We start from the raw sequence: 24,822 nt of genomic DNA, 5'->3' as shown, positions 1-24,822 counted from the left end.
AAGACAGGCAGATGTGTTCTGAACATAGTGCTTGTTTATATTGATGAGATCCTGTAAAATTGGCAAGTTTGGATTTTACAAATGCATGGATCTAAAAACATACCATCTGATTTGTGAGGTACTGTTCGATTTTTCAGATGCAGATGCAGATGCAGATGCAGAAAAAAATGCTCAAAATGTTTATATCAAATCTGCTTGAGACATACAAAATTTATTAACTATGATGACAGACATGTTTTCCCCTATATATTAAAACCTTATTACTTGACCACAAACAGAACATTTAATCAGCGTTCAGTAGCATGGAAACAACTCTCACCTGTTGCACTGAAATCATCTAATCTTAGATTGCTTCGAGGATAATCCACTAAAGTAGACAGTTTAGAACGATAACCATGAGCTGAAAATCGTTTTAGATCTGATAACAAATGGTTAAGGACAAAAACAGTTTGTATTAATCTGAAATGATATCTTTGAAAGAAAATTAAAAGATGATTAAAACAAGAGATTCAAAATAATTTATTGGCTTCAAAAATTTCAACAGATCTCAAAATTGTGCTTTTTTTAGATTTTTAAAATTTCTTCCACCTTACGGTTTTTCATCTTGAACCAAAGGTTCAACAAAGGTGTGATTTCCATACTAATACTATAAAACACACATATATTTATAAAAAAGGATACGTAGCACCAATATTTTAGGAAATTTCTGAATAGTGAGTTTCTTAGTACACTTGCGTTTCTCCTGACACTGGGAACAGGTCTGAAAAAGAAAAAACAGTTAGAACATACTAGAATAAACAAGCCATGCATGGCACAGTTCCTGTTAGTTATCAAATTTAAGATATATAGTTTTGTTTATAGTAATATAGCTGGAATATAACCATGTCAGGAATATGATTTTTTTAACATTAAAATGATTGACATCTGATCGTCAAACAAGTACTTGTCCATATTGAGAGATATTGCTCTGGAACAGCATTCAAAATCAGCCATTTTGAATACATGTATATATAAAACATGATGTATACGTATATATAAAATTTGAATATAATCAGTCAAAGCATTTAAGAGATATGGCTCTAGAAGCCCAATCATTAAAACAAAATGGCCGCCAGTCAGCCATTTTGAATCCAATCTGAAAAATAAAATGACGTGCATCAAGGTCTTATAATGTCTAATGCATATACTAATTCTGAACAAAATCCATCTGTAAACAGCCAAGAAATGCTTGATTTGGATGATTTTTAGCACAAAAATGGCTGCCATTCGACCATCTTGAATCAGATTATGAAACAAATTGACGTGCATATGTATAATATCATGTATGATGTATGTGTGAAGTTTGATTGTGATTGGTCCAGGCATTTCTAAGATAAGGTCCGGACGCATGCACACACGCACAAACACACGGAGGTCAAAACATAAGTCCCCGTTTCGGACTGCGTCCGAACAGGGGCTAAAAAAGTATACGGTAAAAATGATTTCAGGTGAGCATGACATAACAGTATGTTTTATTTAATCCTGTATAGTGAATAACCTAACCAGTTAATACACCACCCACTGAAAACCTCAATGTGGGAAAAACAATATCAGCAGCTTTTTTTATTTTCATTAATTTGCATTTACGGATATGTATATTATTATTCTATTATGAGTCACGCAAGCAATACATGTTTACTTTGACTTGACAAAATTAAATAAGTTTGATTTAGAAAATTAAAAAATTGTTTAATAAATGGAATACTTATGATTATTTAGTATAATATGTGGTCACATAAGAGAGGTAGTCTTTCTACAGTGGTTGCTCATACATTGTGCCTTGAGACTGCATCAAACTAGTAACTATAGGCAGGTGGTATTTACTTTCTATGACAGCACTCAGCAGCTACTCTGAGTTAACATTAATTTCTCTGTATCTACATCAGCAGATGATGTGTTAACAGACAATTAAATATTTGAAAGATTACTGTAGAGGTTTACAAGTACCCCTGGTATTACAAGTTACATGTACCTATGAATTAGGGTAAAATATATGGTGGACACGTCCAACATATGACATAAGACTCACATATTTTTATATATGGATATGTATATTTATATTGTATTCAACTGTCCCTCATCCGTGTTCTCCCCAGACCAAAATAGCGTTGCGGGACGTGACGCTATAGGATTTGCTCGCGGCGCTGAGTGTTTTCTCCCCGCGATGATATTACTTATCCCGTGATCTGATTTCTTCAGTCTCCCACAGACTGTAAAGTTTCGTGGCTAACTAGTTAAATCTACAAATGCATGGTATTAATACCAATTTCCCGGGATAATCCCCTGTTGTTTCTCATTGGTTGGATATCGTTTTACAAAACAAAGCAGTTCTAGAATAACAAAGCCGTGAGCCACGTTGTCAAACGCTCTTTGCCAAACGTATATTCATATGCAAATAATATAGTCACACTTGGGGTCAAAAGCTACATGTTTCCGGTGTGTACGAAACGTATTTTCGTTACCGGTATTATTTTTAGAAATGTAGTTGTACTATTATTTTAGGTTTTGATTTTTGATATTGTATTGTTTTTTTAATCAAAATGTGAAACAAGCAGCCTATCGGCTGAGATAGCTCCGCTGTTAGCAATGCACATTTCAATTAAAGAACTGAAGACATCATTAGAAAATGAACAATATGAATAGTATCAAAGCAATCGGACTTACAGTTTTTAACAAGAAGTCGAAAATATCACTTTTTACCAAAAATTACAAAAATATTCACCAAAATAAATTAATTAGAGAATTGAAGATATCATCACAAAACGAACAAATCTGAGAGAGGTCCACATGTAGTACCTATATATGTAATATCAAAGCAATTGGACTTGCGGTTTTTAACAAGAAGTCAAAAATATCACTTTTTACCAAAAATGACAAAAATATTCACCAAAATTAGAGAATTGAAGATATCATCACGAAATAAACAAATCTGAGAGAGGTCCACATGTAGTACCTATATATGTAGTATCAAAGCAATTGGACTTGCGGTTTTTAACAAGAAGTCGAAAATATCACTTTTCACCAAAAAATGACAAAAATATTCACCAAAATTAGAGAATTAAAGATATCATTACAAAATGAACAAATCTGAGAGAGGTCCACATGTAGTACCTATATATGTAATATCAAAGCATTTGCACTTGCGGTTTTTAACAAGAAGTCGAAAATATCAGTTTTTACCAAAAATGACAAAAATATTCACCAAAATTAGAGAATTAAAGATATCATTACAAAATGAACAAATCTGAGAGAGGTCCACATGTAGTACCTATATATGTAATATCAAAGCAATTGCACTTGCGGTTTTTAACAAGAAGTCGAAAATATCAGTTTTTACCAAAAATGACAAAAATATTCACCAAAATTAGAGAATTAAAGATATCATTACAAAATGAACAAAACTGAGAGAGGTCCACATGTAGTACCTATATATGTAATATATCAAAGCAATTGGACTTGCGTTTTTTAACAAGAAGTTGAAAATATCACTTTTTACCAAAAATATTCACCAAAATTAGAGAATTGAAGACACCATCACAAAATGAACAAATCTGAGAGAGGTCCACATGTAGTACCTATATATGTGATATCAAAGCAATCGCACTTGCGGTTTTTAACAAGAAGTCGAAAATATCACTTTTTACCAAAAATTACAAAAATATTCACCAAAATTAGAGAATTGAAGATATCATCACGAAATAAACAAATCTGAGAGAGGTCCACATGTAGTACCTATATATGTAGTATCAAAGCAATTGGACTTGCGGTTTTTAACAAGAAGTCGAAAATATCACTTTTCACCAAAAAATGACAAAAATATTCACCAAAATTAGAGAATTAAAGATATCATTACAAAATGAACAAATCTGAGAGAGGTCCACATGTAGTACCTATATATGTAATATCAAAGCATTTGCACTTGCGGTTTTTAACAAGAAGTCGAAAATATCAGTTTTTACCAAAAATGACAAAAATATTCACCAAAATTAGAGAATTAAAGATATCATTACAAAATGAACAAATCTGAGAGAGGTCCACATGTAGTACCTATATATGTAATATCAAAGCAATTGCACTTGCGGTTTTTAACAAGAAGTCGAAAATATCAGTTTTTACCAAAAATGACAAAAATATTCACCAAAATTAGAGAATTAAAGATATCATTACAAAATGAACAAAACTGAGAGAGGTCCACATGTAGTACCTATATATGTAATATATCAAAGCAATTGGACTTGCGTTTTTTAACAAGAAGTTGAAAATATCACTTTTTACCAAAAATATTCACCAAAATTAGAGAATTGAAGACACCATCACAAAATGAACAAATCTGAGAGAGGTCCACATGTAGTACCTATATATGTGATATCAAAGCAATCGCACTTGCGGTTTTTAACAAGAAGTCGAAAATATCACTTTTTACCAAAAATTACAAAAATATTCACCAAAATTAGAGAATTGAAGATATCATCACGAAATAAACAAATCTGAGAGAGGTCCACATGTAGTACCTATATATGTAGTATCAAAGCAATTGGACTTGCGGTTTTTAACAAGAAGTCGAAAATATCACTTTTCACCAAAAAATGACAAAAATATTCACCAAAATTAGAGAATTAAAGATATCATTACAAAATGAACAAATCTGAGAGAGGTCCACATGTAGTACCTATATATGTAATATCAAAGCATTTGCACTTGCGGTTTTTAACAAGAAGTCGAAAATATCAGTTTTTACCAAAAATGACAAAAATATTCACCAAAATTAGAGAATTAAAGATATCAACATGAAATGAACAAACCTAAGAGAGGTCTACCCAAGGTACATATACACCAAGTATCAAAGCATTTAGGCTTGTAGTTTTCAAGAAGAAGTCGAAAAAGTAAAACATTGACACGGACGACGACGACGACGGACGACGACGGACAATCACTCATATGATAAGCTCCGCTCGACAAAGTCGACAGTGGAGCTAAAAATATATATTTATGATGTAAACAATTTTAACCTTGTGATCGTGAATCCAAGATGGCGTCACCCACATAAAATCCAGCGAGTTTGAACTTCTCACTCGGATCGTATACAGTGCTCAGATCCTGATGAATTAAGTGAGGCACAATGGAAAATAATATATTTATCAAGAAACCAGGAATTCTAATCAAGAAATCTGTTGAAATTGGAGTGACACTTGTGTTATTTCTTAGAGGAAAAGCCTCAATTTTTTCGTGGTATAACAATGGCGACGATTCGTATTCAGACCTCTGTTGTCTCGACTTGCTCACAATTGTGTTGAACAGACATCGATGAATAAAAAAAATGATATAAAGATGGATAATTTCAGCCAGAAAAACTATTATTGCTCAAACAGCGTAAGTATCGTGACTCGTAACAGTTGTTGTTGTTGTTGTTAACCGGAAAACAACAGAAACGGAAGACAAGCAATGAAAATCATCAACCAATGTTTAATTTACCATACTGAACAGGGTTTTATAAAAGTTGCTGATTTATGGGCAAAGCAAAGAAACAGAAAACTCTGTATTTCTGTGAGACATTTGCAATGCTAAACATGCAGTGCACTTTTATTGTATACAAAAGAGTGATAGATTGTGCCTAAAATAAATATTAAAAAAAAAAGTCAAAAATTGGTTTTGTTTAATTTCCCTATTCTTGTATGACAAAAATATGTTAATCTATGCAAATTATATGCTAATTATTATGCAAATTAATTGTGACTCTATGGACAATTTCTGGGAAGAACACTGCTCATCATCAAAACAATAAAGGTTGGTGAAATTGTGTTATACCAAGATTTGCATTTTTGCACTTTTTTCTATGGTGAAATTATGTTCAGTGATAAAGGATGAAAAAGCTGTACACTATAAAAAACTAGCTGGAATTTATTTCAAAATACATTTTGACTACCTTATTTTCACTGATTTTTGATGAGTTGAAAGTAAAAATAATATTTTCAACCCATAAGTGAAAACAGAAAATACAATAATAATAAAATAAAGTAAAAATAAAGTACTTAATGGAAAATTATAATGGATAAAAATCCTAATATTGTTAAAAAACATTTCAAAAAGTTTACATTTAATTTAATGAGTGTCCAGTGTGATAACAGTTTTCCATAGTATACAATATTAAGTTCTATCCCATAATGCATTGCATGTATGTGCAGTAACAAGCTCTGCAGGGCAAGGCAAGATTTGGAATCTTCCCAAACTACTTAAGGTAGCGGGACTATTATTTGCATACTTGTTTTCATCTTCCAGTTGTGACTAAATGACTACAAATAGACCCAGGAAAGTATATATTTTTAGAATCGCCAGACTTCAAGCTTTTCACAAGTGTATTTTGCATGCCCGTATCTGCATTCTACGACGCGTTACTCAATCAAAGGTGAAAAATTACTTTTTCTGTAAAAAAAATAATTACGCATTTATTCTGGCGATAAGAAGTATTTTTTTCACTTTTCCTAGTTGTTCAATAGTCAGGTAATGTGAATGTGTCTGGTCAGTTTTATTCAAGCAACGCGTTTTAAAAAATAGTGTGCTGAATTTCAATTACTGTTTTAGTCGCATTGCCCCCAACTCAAACCACAACTCGTTGGTAAATAATCGATGAAATAGTTTGTCTGGACACATTCAAGTTCCTCTCACTGTCACCTTAAAGCTGTGAAAATTTGGTGTTAATCCGACGACAATAAGTATACGTTATTTTTTGTTAAAGACCTTGTATTTTGAAAAACATAAACTCCTAGAAAACGTCCATGAAGTAACAGCAAAGATTTTCAAGCTTGTTTATCGGCACAATCAATTTGTTTTCCCATCAAGGTCTGTTTTAACATGTGTAGGGACATCCAAATGTGTAAGGCTATTGGAAACCAAAAAAATAAAGGAATGGGATAGCTATAATTGGATAAATTCGGCATATGAAAACACCAAAATCAATGATTTTTTTTCAGTGGCTGTGTGACCTTGTGTCTAACGCATTCATATGCAAATGACTAATCTGTGAAACAAACAGGGGCGGAGACAAACCACTCAAATGTTTGGAAACACTCATTGTGTGTCAGATAACTACTGATAACACATCCTAACATTGCTTTGTCTTGAGTTTATCTTTGAAACTTATAGGCACACAGATTAAACCTGTGTTGCTGATTTTGGAAAACACTACTGAGGCTGCCTTGCTTCCCTTCAGAAAATCTACATTTTAACCAACTTACATGACATTCTATATTATGTTGACTTTATCACATGAAAGTTTATAGTGCATTTCATCAATTAATAAATAAATGTGAAAATTGTAATTTTCAACACAAATAATAGTCTCGCTACCTTAAGATAGAACCCTAGTCATAATTTTTGACAAAATTGGTCATAAATCACATGACAATGTTCATTAGTTTATTATGTACAATGGCACAATAAAATAGCATTATTTTGTGTGTTATGTAAAACTTTTTGAGAAAAATTTCCTGATATTTCTTGAAAATGTTAAATGTTGCATTTTTTGACACTTTTTAAAACCCAGATTTTTTTAATAATTCAGAACAACAAAAAGTACTTAACAATATATGATTTTTTCAGCCTATGTCACCAGGCTAAATTTTGAGATATTCCATAATATTTTTACCATAGGAACCTGTCGTATAACAGGTTATAATTGTGTCAAAATGGCGACTTTCCACTAAAATACAACCATCAATTTCTCAAAATAAGTGATCCCCAATTTTTTTTTTCGTCAAAATCTTTATATTGCCTTGGAGTGAAGTTTATTGCAAAATGAATAAATTCTGGGTATTTTAATTTATGAATAAGTCAGTTATTTTATACTCAAGTTTCTGTCTTCATTAACCATATATTCTAACTGGGTTTGATATGTTAAATGTATACTACAATTGGCCAGTATATGCTGCTATGAATAACAAATTAATATCTACATACCGGTTTTTCAACGCCATCAAGAATCTCATCTTTTGTAAATAATTTGAAACAATCCTTTAATGAGATTTCATCATCATAAGAAGAGGAGTAACTATAATTGTAGGTTGAATTCTTTGATGCCTAAACAAAGAAAAAAAAAATATCACTTACGCAAACTATGGCAGATGAAAGAAACATTTCAATAGCTCCCTCAAGCGGCAAAATGTAACGATTTTTTTGTTTGTATATTACCACCACCACAGAGTGAAAAATGTATCTACAATCACATTTATGTTAATTTAAATCGGGAGGGTCGTCACCTGCGCACACGGGGGAATTGAGTCCCAACCGACGATAACACGCGCTAAAACTGAAAGGCTCATGGGTAGATGCTTGTTTGTAAACAATGACACGCTATGGCCATCTGACGCATGCGCAGGTGACAACTCCTCCACTTTAACTGATGTGATTGCAGATGTGAAGTAAAACCCATTGCAAGAGTGCTCAGGATATTTTGTAGAACCATTAGATATTGAAATATTTTCAATTTCACAACTAGCAAAAACCAAATAACAAATTAAAAACATGGTTGGGTTCTCATTCATTTCCTTCGTTGAGCTGTACAAGCATGATAAGCATATTAAAGCTGGAATTCATTTTTAGATGTCTCATTCTTAGTTTTGATTGTGATTAGTCTGACATTAAACTGCACAATGTTATACTATCTGTAAAATCTGAGTCAATGCAAAGCTACAAGATTGTACCTGATTGGCTACCCAGCGCTAATACCTAACAGTTAAACCAATCAGATTGCAGCTTATTTGTCAACAGGTATTTTCAACTTGTATTCTGCTTTGTATAGATACTTTGACTGCATTTCCTGTCACATCACAAAATAAAACACTTGTGATTCTACAATCATATCCAAATTACAAAATGCGATTAATTTACCTTAGGGATTGGAAGCGACAAATCCCAGAATGGGTCAAAGGTCACTGAACAGTGCCTACAAACTGTACATTGCAAGGTACTTTTCAGTTGTCCTACAAATAAATCAACAATTCGACTGTTCTCTCGTGATGTGTAACGATTCCATGCTTCTCTTGCTTTCTCCATATCACTGAAAAAAAACACAATTACTATTAGACAACAACTTAATTAATGTTCATTTTATTGACTAAATTATGGTAAAAAGATTTTCGCATCCCCCTAACTAAAACTACCGGTATCTGCAAAATAAATTAAGTTAGATTTGTAAACAATAGATACATATTTATGTTTTTCACTTGTTCTGGGCACGAGGTTCAAATTTGCTGTGCAAAAATTATGGCACAAAGACTATCACGATAGTCTCTAATGAACTGAACAATAAATTAACACAACTTTCATTTTTAATGAAAGAGATACATGTAGGTTTACATTTTGAAAGGAGACAGGTCTACTAATATAAATATGTTAATTTCTTACGTTAAATCATCACTGATTTCTTCATTATAACGAGGTTTTCTTAATACTTTGTTGATATCGTCATGGAGACCTTCTAATAAAAATCGTAGAAATTCCTGAGAGTCTTGTTGGCTATTGAAAGAAAACAGAAGTTATTCAATTTGAAATGTGACAATTATTAATGCTTTATATGACATTAACTAAAACAATGATTTCAGTGAATATACTTATTCAACAGTTTCTTATCACTCTGCGTTGTTTCATCATGTAGAGACAACATTAATTCACAGTCAGATGGTATTTCATGAACAGTAATAGCCACAGACAAATCTCCATAAGAGGGGTTTGACCTGGAGTTTATTTGACCCCCCCCCTTCCCCATTGAAAAACAGTAACATGTTTCAACAGAATGACCAGGATCGACTCCAAGTACCTTAGCTGAGTTTAATTTGACCAAGATTACTGTGTTTAGTCCTGAGATGAAACATGTGTGAACAAGGTTGGGTTAAAACAACACTCTGTAATGGCGACCAGAACCACTGCCATAAATGAACAGAATTTCATTTCAGCCCTCAAAATTAAGAATATTTGCAAAGCAATCTAGCCCTCTATATATTTCTACATTCAGAATTTGAGTATGAAACCAACCATGGAGGCAACTTTTTTTGTAAGTTTTTAACCTTTCAAGCATGGGTTCTTGATGTAACAGTAGCAGTTTTCCATAGACATGGTGTAGCATGCGGAAGGAAGGTCTACATAACAAAGCTACTCTGTTAGTTGGCACATGCAGGAAACAGGAAATGAATCATGTCAGTTAAATAACTATTCAATGTAACATCTTCAAAGCAATTTCAAATGAATATTACCAAACTGTTCATTATGTATGAAGTACTATATGCCATACATGTACATGTATACCAATTGTAACTATTATCGTAGTCATAAGCAATCCAGAACAGAAGTTGTTTGCAAACCACCAAACATTATGTATTCATGTAGATGCAGATACGATTAAGTTTTCAGCAAGCTCACCAAGAGCCAATTTAATACATGGCCTCCATAATTAATCAAAACAAGAATGATTCAACTAGAAAGCTGGAATATGATCTTCCATCTACATGCATTTGAATTATAATATCCCAAATATATACCATGTTATATAACAAACTATGCATTTTACCACAAAGGCCATTTTGGCTCAGTATGGTTCCAGCATGCATAACTACTGAATGGAAGAACTACTGATTTAGGGTCTAACTTCAGTATACTATGTTAAGGGTTTGGTTCATAACCCCTCCAATCACAGCAAAGATAACATAAACTTTTTTTTTTTTTTTTTTTTTTTTTTCAACAACTAACTTTCTTTTTGTAGTAGTAGTTATCACAACTAATCTTTATTGCTATTAACTGATAGAAACATTGTATTTCTAAGGATGCAATAAAGTTATCATTATTATTATTAAGGGTTTGGTTCATAACCCCTTCAATCACAGCTAAGATAACATAAGGGTTTGTTTCATAATCCCTCCAATCACAGCAAAGATAACATGAGGGTTTGGTTTATAACCCCTCCAATCACAGCTAAGATAACATAAGGGTTTGCTTCATAACCCCTCCAATCACAGCAAAGATAACATGATGGTTTGGTTTATAACCCCTCCAATCACAGCTAAGATAACATGAGGGTTTGCTTCATAACCCCTCCAATCACAGCAAAGATAACATGAGGGTTTGGTTTATAACCCCTCCAATCACAGCTAAGATAACATAAGGGTTTGCTTCATAACCCCTCCAATCACAGCTAAGATAACATAAGGGTTTTGTGCATAACCCCTCCAATCACAGCTGAGATAAAATCACACTAACCTGTAACCCACAAATCTTGGTGCAAACTTCTGTATTTGGTGTTTGAAAGCAGATGGATTGACCGTATCCGCGTTCTTCATCCACAGTGACTGAATTAACTCTGCAAATGCTGAAAATAAAATTCATCCACAATGTGATCGCGAGGTGCTGCCTGATTTATATACACTGTGATCAAGGAGTATGCAAACATGAACACATGTAAAGATGATCACAGTAAAACTAAGCACAGAATTGCATCAGCTGTGAAAACTATTCCTACACATGTACACAGTATCAAAGTCAATCATAATATAAGACGTGTGGTACAATGTTAAATGTCCATTCTATTCACCTAACAATGTGCCCTGTAACATAACTACTGTAAAATACTTTATTTTCGCTTGGAATTAATTTCCGCTATTTTCACTGAAGGAATGATTCAGTGAAAATAAAATCCAGTGAATATACCTTTTTTTCTATATTTTACATTCAACTCATCAAAAATCAGTGAAAAGAAATTCCATACAAAACACCCAAACATCTTTTCAGCAAAAATTAATTCCAGCTGAAATATAGTATTTTACAGTAATTTTGGAGGAAGCTGGAGTCAAAATGAAATCCTCAAAATCAAGGTGAGCTTTTTCACAGCCAGGTGGTTGGTCTTCAAGAAAAAAAATAAAGTTGTATGCAACTATACAGATGAATTGAGGCTTGATTGAAAATTATTTGGCTCCAGATTTCATCTGTATTTACATTTACTTAGTTTATGAAATGTGAATTTCATTTTACCAAATTACACATTCTTCTACTACAGTAAAATATTTTTCAAGATTACTATATCTATGTATGATTTTTTGTTGTATCGATGATGTGCCAATGAATGAGCACAACTAGTTGTATCACAGCAAATATTTGTACATCACTTGCATTTCATATCACCTTAAAGGGCGGCAGTCGTCGTGCTGTGTCCTGTTCGATATGGGACTCATAGCTTTGTATACAACGCGTGTAAAATACATTGTTTATTTACATAAAATTCGAACACGCGCTGCGCACTGACCACCATGCTTTAAGGGCACACTGGCATGCTATTGTTCAAAATATATACATGGCAAACTACTCTTTTGGTACATGTACCACATTTTGGCTCTGTATAAAATTAAAAAAACATAAAAATAAAGATACTGCTCATGTAATAAAAGAAAAAAAACTCACCTGTCATTAGCTGACCCTTCATACTACTAGATTTATTTAAATCATCAATATAGTCTTCTTTACTACAGTAATCCTTTAAAAGTCGTGTATTGCTTAAACATTGTAAAATAGAATTCATAAAACACTGAAAGGAAAAGAAAGCACATCAGTAGAGGAAGTTTTCAAGTCATAAAAGTAATGACGGGGATTTTTTTAAACAAGGGAACAGGGGCACAGCGCCCTCATGCCATGGCCATACGCCCCCTTAGCCTGGGTAGCAGATCCTCTGGCAACCATAAAATTCTGATTGACAAGGGATCACATGTGGCCACAGTCTTCAACTGTGACCTGTCTGATGTCCTCAAGGAAGCTCCATTTTCACTTAGAATTATCAAAAACTCTACACCCTGTTAGGAAGAACCCTATCTCCCCCACTTGGTGGCATCGCTGAATTGCAGTGCTCCCTCTTGCATTTTTTTTCTAGAAAAAAACCTGTAATGAACAATTAAAATGTAATTTTTTTGCACCATCCCATAATTAAATTGGGTCCCATGTGATATTAATGTATAAATTTCCCCCAGGGTTATGTATGATTTTAGCAAAAGTTTTTCTTTCTTTCATAAAATCGTTAAAATTTCTAGCAAGGGTAATTAGGCAGTTTACAAATAAAGCAGTTGATTGAATGAATAATGGTACCCTGTGATTGATTGCAAAACATAGCACAATGTAGAACCCCAGCAGGCTAACACATAGCACAAAGATTCTTACAAAAAAAGTTAACAAGTGACCCCTGAATGGTTCAAACTTTCTAGAATTTTGGCTTGTGTCAGAGTTATATTACTTGTACGTGTGAATGCAGTTTTACAGAATTTTAAATCCATCAGCTGTGTAGCGGTCCGTACCATACTGTACTATACCGTACTATATACCACTCTCACTGCAACACTGCCCAAGCTTCTTGTATATTATGGTGAGTGGAGCATGAAAATAAAATTGTAATCGCTAGAGGATTACTAAATTACCTCAGGTACATATTGTGAATACTGAAATCAGAAGCAGGTGCTGTGGCAAAGATTAAGTGGAGAAATTCCTAGCCATGACTTTGACACAGAGGGCGACATACACTGAGGTCAATGCTACATGTATGTGCATAATACAAAATTATTATAACCAGCTTTTAATTACAATGACAAGATGCAAATTTTCAATGCGACGAAACATGGACGTTTACATATTATTAGGCCAGCGAAAACAAAAAATGTGTTTCCAAAAATCCTATGTAGGCAGGTACAATCAAATCGTTTTACTTTTTCACAGTGGATTCCTTTTTAACAGGTTTTATTATCACAATCATGCATCTAATCTCATATAGTCATAACAGTGAGGAAATAACACTAAATACACAGCAAGGCAAATAATGGATTTTCTTCCATCATCCGTCATTTCTACATAAAGAAAGAAAATGAGCAAATTCATTTTTGTGGTTGAAACATGGATAGTTAGAGCATGAAAATAAATTAAAATTAGACTAATTTGCATAAATAAAAGTTTTATCAAAAATATGGGTACAGTGTTATCAGAAACAATATTTTTTCTTTGCATAACAGGTTTGTTATGTAAAATGTTTGTATGTAATATTTATTTAATAACTGAACTTACCGTGTTTCCAAGGTTTCTAAGCCCAACTAGACCATCATTTGAAAGACTTGTATATGAGGAGGTTGAAGACCGTCGCTTTGTTGTCTTAAATAAAAAATAGCACAAGATTAATAATTAATTTTCATCATGGAATTATAAAGCCAAATAAAGCGGGTCTGTTTAATTCAGCAGAGATTGCCAAACTTTAGTTGCGTTCACGCACAGCTTCTTAGCACGGGCTAAGAGGTCAAATTCCTTAGCCCGTGCTAAGAAAACGTGCGTGAACGCTTAGCACGGGCTAAGGAATGCCATGTACGGGTTAAATCTGATCCGAATTTAAGACGCGGTCTAGACTTATCACGGGCTAATGAAGTATGCGCGAACGCTTAGCCCAGGGCTAAGCGCCCTCTGCGGCGACCTTTGGGTGTGAAAATTGTCCCATGTTCGTTTAACGACACTATTCCACCAGTCATTACTCCGCGCTCACTTCCACACTAATCGGGCCACTGTAGTAGTAGAGCGTACAGCAGCTCCAATCGTAGACAAAATAAATTTGGTTCGCTGTCTACGACATGCATTAATAAAACTCTGTATTCTGTTACGCCCGTTGTATACTGTTTATGTGCATCCAAATAAGTGGTTCATCTTCTCTCGCGTTCCTGTGCACGTCGCTTCAAATTTAGAACGAAACATGCCAGCAGCAGAAATAGAACCTTGCGCGTGTCATCCATTTTTTGTTCGTAAATAGCGGCTTACCAAAGGTCACCGACTAATGGCACCCCTTAGCCCGTGCTAACGACTGGCCCTCCCGGTGCGTGGACGCAATTGGGTCTAGCCAAAATGCAAATATGCTAGATAAGCCTAAATCAGCTTAAATCTTAGCCTGTACTTCGTGTAACGTGAACACAACTTTTGTCAACATATTTGGTATTCTATAATATGCAAAATACAAGGAAGATAATCAACAGTTATAATGAAAGCTGATTCATGTCTGCCATTCTGTGTTTTCGCTAATGTAAGTTTATTGTCTGTCTTTACCCATAATGCAATGTACAAAACCTTAACCAAGACAAAATATTCACATTCAAGATTCTAAAAATAACACTGCTCATAAAGCAACAATGGGAGAAAACTGTTAAAGAAAGCATTTCATTAATTTATCAGATATGTGCAGCATGTACATATGGTCAAGTACAAATACAATATAATGAATGGTACAGTCCCAGCATAACTCTTGAGTTGGCTTTGCTTTCTCTTCAAAATATAAACTTATTTTTTTGCATTCTTTAATACTAAATATGTAACTTAATATATTTAAGGTAGATTACTCTACAAAATATAGTGATTTTAGAAGAAAGATTTGATATATGTAAAGTTATCCTCAAAATGTACATGCATAGACCTTAGAAACATTATGATTAATGGTACACCCATACATCTCTCTCCCGGCATAACAAATTTTACTTATTGTTTATTTGAATGGTACTGATACACCACATACCATATTTGGGGATACCGTGAAGTTTATCAGATTTTATCTCCCCCAAACATTCTTTGAAAGGAATGAATAAAAAACAAGCAGCCTATCGGCTGAGATAGCTCCGCTGTTAGCAATGCACATTTCAATTAAAGAACTGAAGACATCATTAGAAAATGAACAATATGAATAGTATCAAAGCAATCGGACTTACAGTTTTTAACAAGAAGTCGAAAATATCACTTTTTACCAAAAATTACAAAAATATTCACCAAAATAAATTAATTAGAGAATTGAAGACATCATCACAAAACGAACAAATCTGAGAGAGGTCCACATGTAGTACCTATATATGTAATATCAAAGCAATCGGACTTACAGTTTTCAACAAGAAGTCGAAAATATCACTTTTTACCAAAAATGACAAAAATATTCACCAAAATTAGAGAATTGAAGATATCATCACAAAATGAACAAATCTGAGAGAGGTCCACATGTAGTACCTATATATGTAATATCAAAGCAATCGGACGTGCGGTTTTTAACAAGAAGTCGAAAATATCACTTTTCACCAAAAAATGACAAAAATATTTACCAAAAATAGAGAATTAAAGATATCATTACAAAATGAACAAATCTGAGAGAGGTCCACATGTAGTACCTATATATGTAATATCAAAGCATTTGCACTTGCGGTTTTTTACAAGAAGTCGAAAATATCAGTTTTTACCAAAAATGACAAAAATATTCACCAAAATTAGAGAATTAAAGATATCATTACAAAATGAACAAATCTGAGAGAGGTCCACATGTAGTACCTATATATGTAATATCAAAGCAATTGCACTTGTGGTTTTTAACAAGAAGTCGAAAATATCAGTTTTTACCAAAAATGACAAAAATATTCACCAAAATTAGAGAATTGAAGATATCATCACGAAATGAACAAATCTGAGAGAGGTCCACATGTAGTACCTATATATGTAATATCAAAGCAATTGCACTTGCGGTTTTTAACAAGAAGTCGAAAATATCAGTTTTTACCAAAAATGACAAAAATATTCACCAAAATTAGAGAATTAAAGATATCAACATGAAATGAACAAACCTAAGAGAGGTCTACCCAAGGTACATATACACCAAGTATCAAAGCATTTAGGCTTGTAGTTTTCAAGAAGAAGTCGAAAAAGTAAAACATTGACACGGACGACGACGGACAATCACTCATATGATAAGCTCCGCTTGACAAAGTCGACAGCGGAGCTAAAAATAAAACATTTCATGACAAGAACGTGTAAAGAATATTTGTTCCATTACTGCATATTAAGTAGACAATCCATATCCTACCATGTTAACATTGAGAAATAAAACAAATCAAAGACAAATTGATCTATTGTTGATGCCTCAGCCTGAAAGCCTGCATGAATGCCTGATTACTTCATTCCTGCCTGCCCAACTAACTTGTCTGAAAGACTGCCTTCCCGCCTGCCTGTTTGACTGACTGACCAACCAACTGATGAAGCGACTAACTGACAGACTGGCTGGCTGACTGACTAACTGAGAAATGCTGAAATGTTCAAGTTCAATTGTTACGAGCATCAAGTTATAAAAACATTGAGTTACAAAAATCACCACGCCCATATTTTACAAAACCACACCCAAATTGTAACTATGTTCAATTAACAGTTAACAGGACTTCGATTTGCAGGCTTTTTCTTAACTAAATGCTTGTAACTCTGTGACCGTAACTCAATTCAGCATCTCAACTAATGACAAACTGTTTGCCTGACTGATTGCTTGCTGATCTGACCATCTGACAGACTCACTGATCTTCTGACTGCTTACCAAATTACTCATCCATTCTGGTTTTCTGAACTTTCCCTGATTCTGACTACCAGTATCATTACAATCACTCCCTGTCTCAGAATCCTAATTATAGGAAATGAGAAATGATTCAACATTACATACATGTATATAACAATAAGCCATACTCTGATTCACATGCAAATATCACAGCTAGCAGTGTGCTGAGCTCTAAAGACTACATGCAGCCCCATTTACAAAGCTGTATAATTATGCGAATAAACATTTTGTTTCACTTCCTTCTCTGTGACTGTGAAGATAGCATCTCTTTACATTATAATTACAATATTTGCTCCATTAGAAGCACAGTGTCAAACAGGACAGCATGTAAACAGATGTTATATTGTATATGTATATTGTATTGCATACTTCTGTCATTCACGCATGCACTACTAATAGAACAAATATGGTATCTTTTATTTCAAGACATGTGTATATATATAGTGTAGATACGGAAGTCGATTATTTAAAAACAAAAGTGCTCAATACAAAGTATATGTAGAGTGAGTGAATACATGAATATTGAAACTCGACAGCACTGTTTCGTAAGGTACAAGTACCTCACTCATCAGGAGCTTTATGTTTAATAATTCACTGCACCAAAGAGCATACATTATAAGCTTCACAAATTAACATATTAATTAAAATTAAATAGAAAGTTTAATTGTTACATATTAGAGCTTTTGATCTGTGTCGGCATGATGACACGAGTTCAAGAAATGATATATATATATATCATGTTATTTTAAAAATACTTACATGTTAACCTCATTCTATAAATGCTACATGTACACCAGCTTTACTAAAAATTTTCCCTGTCATTGTAGTATGTATGTGTGGTCTGATGAATACCAGAAAACAATTATAAGAATGTAAGTGGGTCATCCAGGGTCCAAACACTCTAGATTATTTTCAGTTATAGACAGTTTTACAGCGTGACATCAAGAGTTATAGTGTGGATGAGTGCTTCCCAGATGTTTTGAACATTTCTACATGTAACAATCTGTTGTGAACAATCAGAAATCAGTAGTATTCAATTTCATTTATCCTGATTATTAAAAAAACAACCCTGATTAGACAAATTTGTCTATTCAAAATGGCTGTCAGCATGGGCATCCAAATGCCTAAATATGCATTGGACTGATAGAAATAAGGTTATACATGTATATAGCTATTTTTTTAAACCAGTGTTAGTCAGGTAGGCATCACGTCCCCTGAGAATCTTAAGAATGTTTAGGCTTGCATTCAAACTCTGAGAGCAAGATATCAAATAATGCCAAGATCAATTATAACATAAAAACCAATGTTGAGTGCTCTCCACAGGATACAAACAGTGTAGTGTTACCACCACAGTGTTTTGTTTTACTACCACACTAGTCTGATACTGCCACAGTCAATATTCTGACTGCCACAGAGATTTCATTTCTATATAACGTGTGCATGTGGTTTGAGTGTTTTAATTAGTACAATTTCTGTTTGAAATAATCATACAACTAATAGGCAAATTTTATGCAAATTAGTATGGATTTTTTTATGGAATCAAGAACACTGATTGTTTCTGAAGAAAAAATGATGGATACCCTTTTTTTAATCATGTTTAATCACTTTATACTTTGACATTGGCATCAATGGCAATTCCTACATTTATGATTAATTAGTGTCATTAGTTCTGACCTTCAAATTAGGCTTCTGCTGTTTGTATTTCTTCTATTCCAGCTATGTTAATATTATACTTGGTATGAAGGCCAAATGAACTGATATAACAGGGTATTACTCCTTGTTTTCTAGTTTGGTATTGGTTTATTGCTTATAGCACAATTCCAACAATCATAATATAGTTTCATGGTAACCTGAAAACAGTATTCTGTTGGGCATTACAGTACCATATATTGAAAAAATTGGCCAAATATTATTCAAAAATATAATCTGTAAAACAATTTCACAAAAAACAATGTTTTAAAAACAAAATGGCATGTTTTATCATTTTTCAAAGTGCAGATTTTCAAAATAATTCTGTATCATAAAAAAATCACGATATTTAATTTGTTCACCTTATGTCAAATGCCTACATTTAGATATTATAATATCTCCACCATTCCAATACTGATAAAATGGCCACCATCCACTAAATTAAATAATTTTCTCAAAAACAATGCAAGTGGCCCAAAAATGTTTTTAAGTCAAAATATTAAATTTCAGGTATTTTCATTCATGAGTAGGCTGTAATTCCAACAGAGCAGATATCATGAAAATATGATCGAAAATGATTAACCCTTTGAAAATCACAAATATTTCTGGCAGCCAAAACAGTTTACAGAATTAAACAGAAGTAACAGAAATTTACGAAATGGAAGAAATTCTAATAACAAATACATCAACATACTGAAAAAATTAAATAGTTGAACAAATTCATAATGTGTAGAACATTTTTGTTGCATGCTGTAATGATATGTCTTGTTTTCCAGCTATAATTAGAAGGGCTACATAGTTTCCTATCATAAATCCTTTCACCTGCAAATATTTAGAACAGGAAATTCACCTGTCAATAATCTCATGGCATGTGCTTTCTGATAGAGGAAGTCAATGCAATGTCACTTAAAAAGATGGCTTCAGTTGATGTATATTGTACATGAATGAGTACACTTTGTAATATCATCAAAGAGATACAGGACAAATAATTCAATTATGTCGGAAAGTGACATTAAAAATCAAAGATGCAGGTTAGCTGGAGTTGGAGAATAAAAGTGCCTGTCCAAATTGATGATCCTATTATTAATTATCACATACATGTAATTAGAAATAAAATTGTTGTTAATGTCCATTTCATTAACAGACATTCATTTAAAAAACTCCTGATATTTTTATTCACCTGTCCATGGGGAAGACTAATTTCTATATTCACCTGTCCTACTACCTGGGACAAGTTGATAAGCATTAAAACAAGAAATGAACTCCCATGTTGCACCTTGCCTATACTGCACATCTTGAATTTTCAAGGTGAATGTTCCAGCGAGGCACTCCACTATCTGAGGCTGTAGAGGGAGGAATGTCTGAATGGAACAACACTATGCAGGTGAACGATGATACTGCACAACAAGTCTCTTTAAATAGCATGTTTTTTTAGCCAATTTAGCTGAACTATTATTTCGCTACCGGTAATAGGTGATTTTCCATTCACTGCAAGATTTTGCATATTGTGTAAAATGTGTGAACTAAACATCTGCCCAAATATTAAATGATTTGACTTTGAACTTGCATTTCTTTTTTAAAGCTCACTGTTAGAATGTTGTATACAAAGTACATGTACATAAGCTAGTATAAAATGATTAATTTCAAAAGAATGCACATTTTTATGAATGTTTCAAATCAGAACAATAGTGTGAATCATTGTACATTGTAGCAGAGAACATTTCACTGTCGTAATTTCAAACAATAAATCACAGTGACTTTCACTTGGGTCCTAGGAAGTCACAGTGACTTTCACTGGGGTCCTAGGAAGTCACAGTGACTTCACTGGGGTTCTAGGGAGAAACAGTGAACTTTGCTGGGGTTCTAATAATTCACAGAGACTTTCACTGGGATCCTAGGAAGTCACAGTGACTTTCACTGGGTTACAAGGGAGTCACAGTGACTTTCACTTGGGTCCTAATAAGTCACAATGACTTCACTGGGGTTCTAGGGAGTAACAGTGAACTTTGCTAGGGTTCTAATAAGTCACAGAGACTTTCACTGGGATCCTAGGAAGTCACAGTGATTTTCACTGGGGTTCTAGGAAGTCACAGTGACTTTCACTGGGATCCTAGGAAGTCACAGTGACTTTCACTGGGTTCCAAGGGAGTCACAGTGACTTTCACTGGGGTCCTAGGAAGTCACAGTGATTTTCAATGGGGTCCTAGGAAGTCACAGTGATCTTCACTGGCGTCCTAGGAAGTCACAGTGACTTTCACTGGGGTCCTAGGAAGTCACAATGACTTCACTGGGGTTCTAGGGAGTAACAGTGAACTTTGCTGGGGTTCTTATAAGTCACAGAGACTTTCACTGGGATCCTAGGAAGTCACAGTGATTTTCACTGGGGTTCTAGGAAGTCACAGTGACTTTCACTGGGTTCCAAGGGAGACACAGACTTTCACTGGGGTCATAGGAAGTCACAGAGACTTTCACTGGGATCCAAGGAAGTCACAGTGATTTTCACTGGGGTCCTAGGAAGTCACAGTGATTTTCACTGGGGTTCTAGGAAGTCACAGTGATTTTCACTGGGGTTCTAGGAAGTCACAGTGACTTTCACTGGGTTCCAAGGGAGTCACAGTGACTTTCACTAGGGTCCTAGGAAGTCACAGTGATTTTCAATGGGGTCCCAGGAAGTCACAGTGACCTTCACTGGCGTCCTAGGAAGTCACAGTGACTTTCACTGAGGCCCTAGGAAGTCACAATGACTTCACTGGGGTTCTAGGGAGTAACAGTGAACTTTGCTGGGGTTCTAATAAGTCACAGAGACTTTCACTGGGATCCTAGGAAGTCACAGTGATTTTCACTGGGGTTCTAGGAAGTCACAGTGATTTTCACTGGGTTCCAAGGGAGACACAGACTTTCACTGGGGTCTTAGGAAGTCACAGAGACTTTCACTGGGATCCAAGGAAGTCACAGTGATTTTCACTGGGGTCCTAGGAAGTCACAGTGATTTTCACTGGGGTTCTAGAAAGTCACAGGGACTTTCACTGGGATCCTAGGAAGTCACAGTGATTTTCACTGGCGTCCTAGGAAGTCACAGTGATTTTCACTTGGGTTCTAGAAAGTCACAGTGATTTTCACTGGGTTCCAAGGGAGACACTGACTTTCACTGGGGTCCTAGGAAGTCACAGTGACTTTTACTGGGGTCCTAGGAAGTCACAGTGATTTTCACTGGGGTCCTAGGAAGTCACAGTGACTTTCACTGGGGTCCTAGAAAGTCAGTGAATTGAACCAGGATTTTGTGTACCAATGTACCAATATATAGTACAGATGCATTATGGGTGTAGCACCATGCTTCAATTGACTAATAAGTCTGTATTAGAAGCTGTGGCTTCTATTAAAATGGTACAATGCAACAGAGAGGATCTAAAAACATGAGAAATAGTGAATTTTGGTTCTCAATTATTCAAAAAGAATGTGTGCAGGTTCTATTAAAGATGTGGCTTATAATACAAATTAGATCATAATTCACTATTTCCCACACTAAATTTAGTTTTAGATCCTGAACAGAAAATTTATTTTTTCAAATTATCTTTTGAATTACGGAAGAGCTTAATCAAACTTGACTACAAAATATAAATCATCCAATAGTGTAAGGAGAGCGTCACAGAGTCGAGCGTGTGCGCCAAGTGGGTATATTAGTATTCCCAAACTTTTCTTCTTGAATTATGGTGTTGAAAAGTTAGGTGTTTGAAAAAAACATTATCATATGCGATCTTTAACTTGTTTGTGACTGATGCTAGCAATGTTTGGGGTCTTTGACATTAGACTTTCAATATATCATGTATAGTATTTCCTCAATTTAAAGAAAATCTCCCCTTGATTGCAGGTGAGCCATAAATATTGTTCTGATATGATGTCAGACTGATCATTAGTACCAAGTGCATTTGCTTCTAAATATTTGACAACAAATATTGCAGCAGACCAGTAAATATTGATTAGCTGGTTAATACAATAAATATTAATAATGGGGTTGTACGTACACATGCCTTGCTATTTCTTTCATATTCAAATTTATAATTCAATAGATGTCAGTGACGTACTTATATTGATGCTCAAAAAGCTTTAGAAATACAGACTGACAATGGCTATAGATAATGGATAACTTTTTCATGTCCTTTCAGTTTACCTAGCAAATCTGAACTTTATCAAATGTATCGGACTCAGGTACTCTTGGTTTTCTCAATTTATGCAAACTTTTTAACCAACTTTGAAACATAACACAGTAAGGTATGATTCCTTCAAAATGTTGAATATTAAATTTGAATCAATTTTAATATTCTAAGCACCTTTCTCATAACAAAGCAAAAGATATTTTTGGAGTAAATAATCAAACATGGCTGTATTTTATGAAAATCTTACAATGTTCCACAATTAATCAATCAATCAATCAATTTCAAAAACTCTGACAAGTGCTGATTCAAACAAATTTCAAAATAAAAAGTTCAAAAGAGTTGGTATTTCACAATATGGTAGATTTTTGATCGTTATCAAAATTAGTACCCCCTCCCCCTCTTGCATCCCTATCTCCAGAAAACTTTGTACACATGCACTCCAAACATCAGAATGCTGTTGACCACACAACAGGCTTTAAGCCAGTCGCCCACCTGCCTACCATCTTAGACAGGCATTCCGAATTTTAGACAGATAACAAATTTCATTTGACAGGCAAAATCTTTACAAACCTGTTCAATTCCCTGTATATTGAATAACCATCAACGGAAAAATAGAATATATCGGTAAGTATATGGCTACAAGACTAGAAAGTTCGATAAAGTTTTTAGACAGGAACTTTCAATTTTCTGGCTATAACCCTGTCGCACAACAGACAATAGAATCAATAAAAAACAAATACACAATAGGAATGGAATGTTTTGCTTTGTAGCTTCCTCTATACGCATTTAAAGAACTATATTTATATATAGCATAAGTACTGAATGTGATCTTAGTATATTTGATGTCTAATCAGCAGAAAACATAAACTGCAACATCAAACTTTTAGAATGTTTGGTAGTATCCCGATATTGCCATGTCCAATATTTTCCATATTTATGCATGTGTACTAGTTCACATGTACACCATATTTGCTCTATTAGTGATGCATGTAAATAATGTATGTCAAAATAGATTTTATATTAATAATCCAGTAAACTATAAAAGCAATTTTTGGTGCTTCTATTGGAGATGCACTTCTAAACAGCAATCACAAAACCGCAAACAAAACAAATTTTTGGTATTACTACAACTATGGTAAAAGATTATGAAACATCACTCGGTATAAAATAAACACTGCTTTAGTTGCAGTACTGTATTCTCACGACTTTCAGATTTTTTTTTAAATTTACATACTTAAAATATGAAATTAATATTTTTATCAACATGGATAAATGTAGTTGCTAATATTTTAGGCAATTCGTTGTCAACTTTAACTAAATCACTGACATCTTTAACCAAATCATTGACGACTTTAACCAAATCACTGACGACTTTAACCAAATCACTGACGACTTTAACCAAATCATTGACGACTTTAACCAAATCACTGACGACTTTAACCAAATCACTGACGACTTTAACCAAATCACTGACGACTTTAACCAAATCACTGACGACTTTAACCAAATCACTGACGACTTTAACCAAATCACTGATGAGACCAC

General features: G+C 34.0%; 1 protein-coding gene across 2 annotated transcripts in view; it reads right to left on the bottom strand.

Annotated features, from left to right (window-relative positions):
• The window catches only part of LOC146746135 (ubiquitin carboxyl-terminal hydrolase 2-like), a 35,235-nt gene that overhangs the window by 9,761 nt on the left and 652 nt on the right, over positions 1-24,822 (bottom strand). Inside the window, exons 1-9 of one of the 2 annotated variants that reach the window (XM_085499416.1) lie at positions 17,417-17,476; positions 14,116-14,199; positions 12,478-12,601; positions 11,284-11,392; positions 9,439-9,549; positions 8,923-9,091; positions 7,993-8,112; positions 682-760; positions 320-418 (exon numbers count right to left, since the gene is read on the bottom strand). In XM_085499416.1, the coding sequence (XP_085355542.1) occupies positions 320-418; positions 682-760; positions 7,993-8,112; positions 8,923-9,091; positions 9,439-9,549; positions 11,284-11,392; positions 12,478-12,601; positions 14,116-14,199; positions 17,417-17,428 (907 nt within the window). In that variant the 5' untranslated portion in view covers positions 17,429-17,476. Of the gene's footprint in view, positions 1-319; positions 419-681; positions 761-7,992; positions 8,113-8,922; positions 9,092-9,438; positions 9,550-11,283; positions 11,393-12,477; positions 12,602-14,115; positions 14,200-17,416; positions 17,477-24,822 lie in introns of those variants that run through there. The other variant, XM_085499415.1, reaches the window with a different exon arrangement.

This window comes from Saccoglossus kowalevskii, chromosome 5, assembly GCF_978046115.1.
Source record: "Saccoglossus kowalevskii chromosome 5, keSacKowa6.1, whole genome shotgun sequence".
Taxonomy (NCBI): Eukaryota; Metazoa; Hemichordata; class Enteropneusta; family Harrimaniidae; genus Saccoglossus; species Saccoglossus kowalevskii.
The sequence above is the reverse complement of the archived record's forward strand: the minus strand, read 5'-3'. Positions and strand labels throughout refer to the sequence as shown.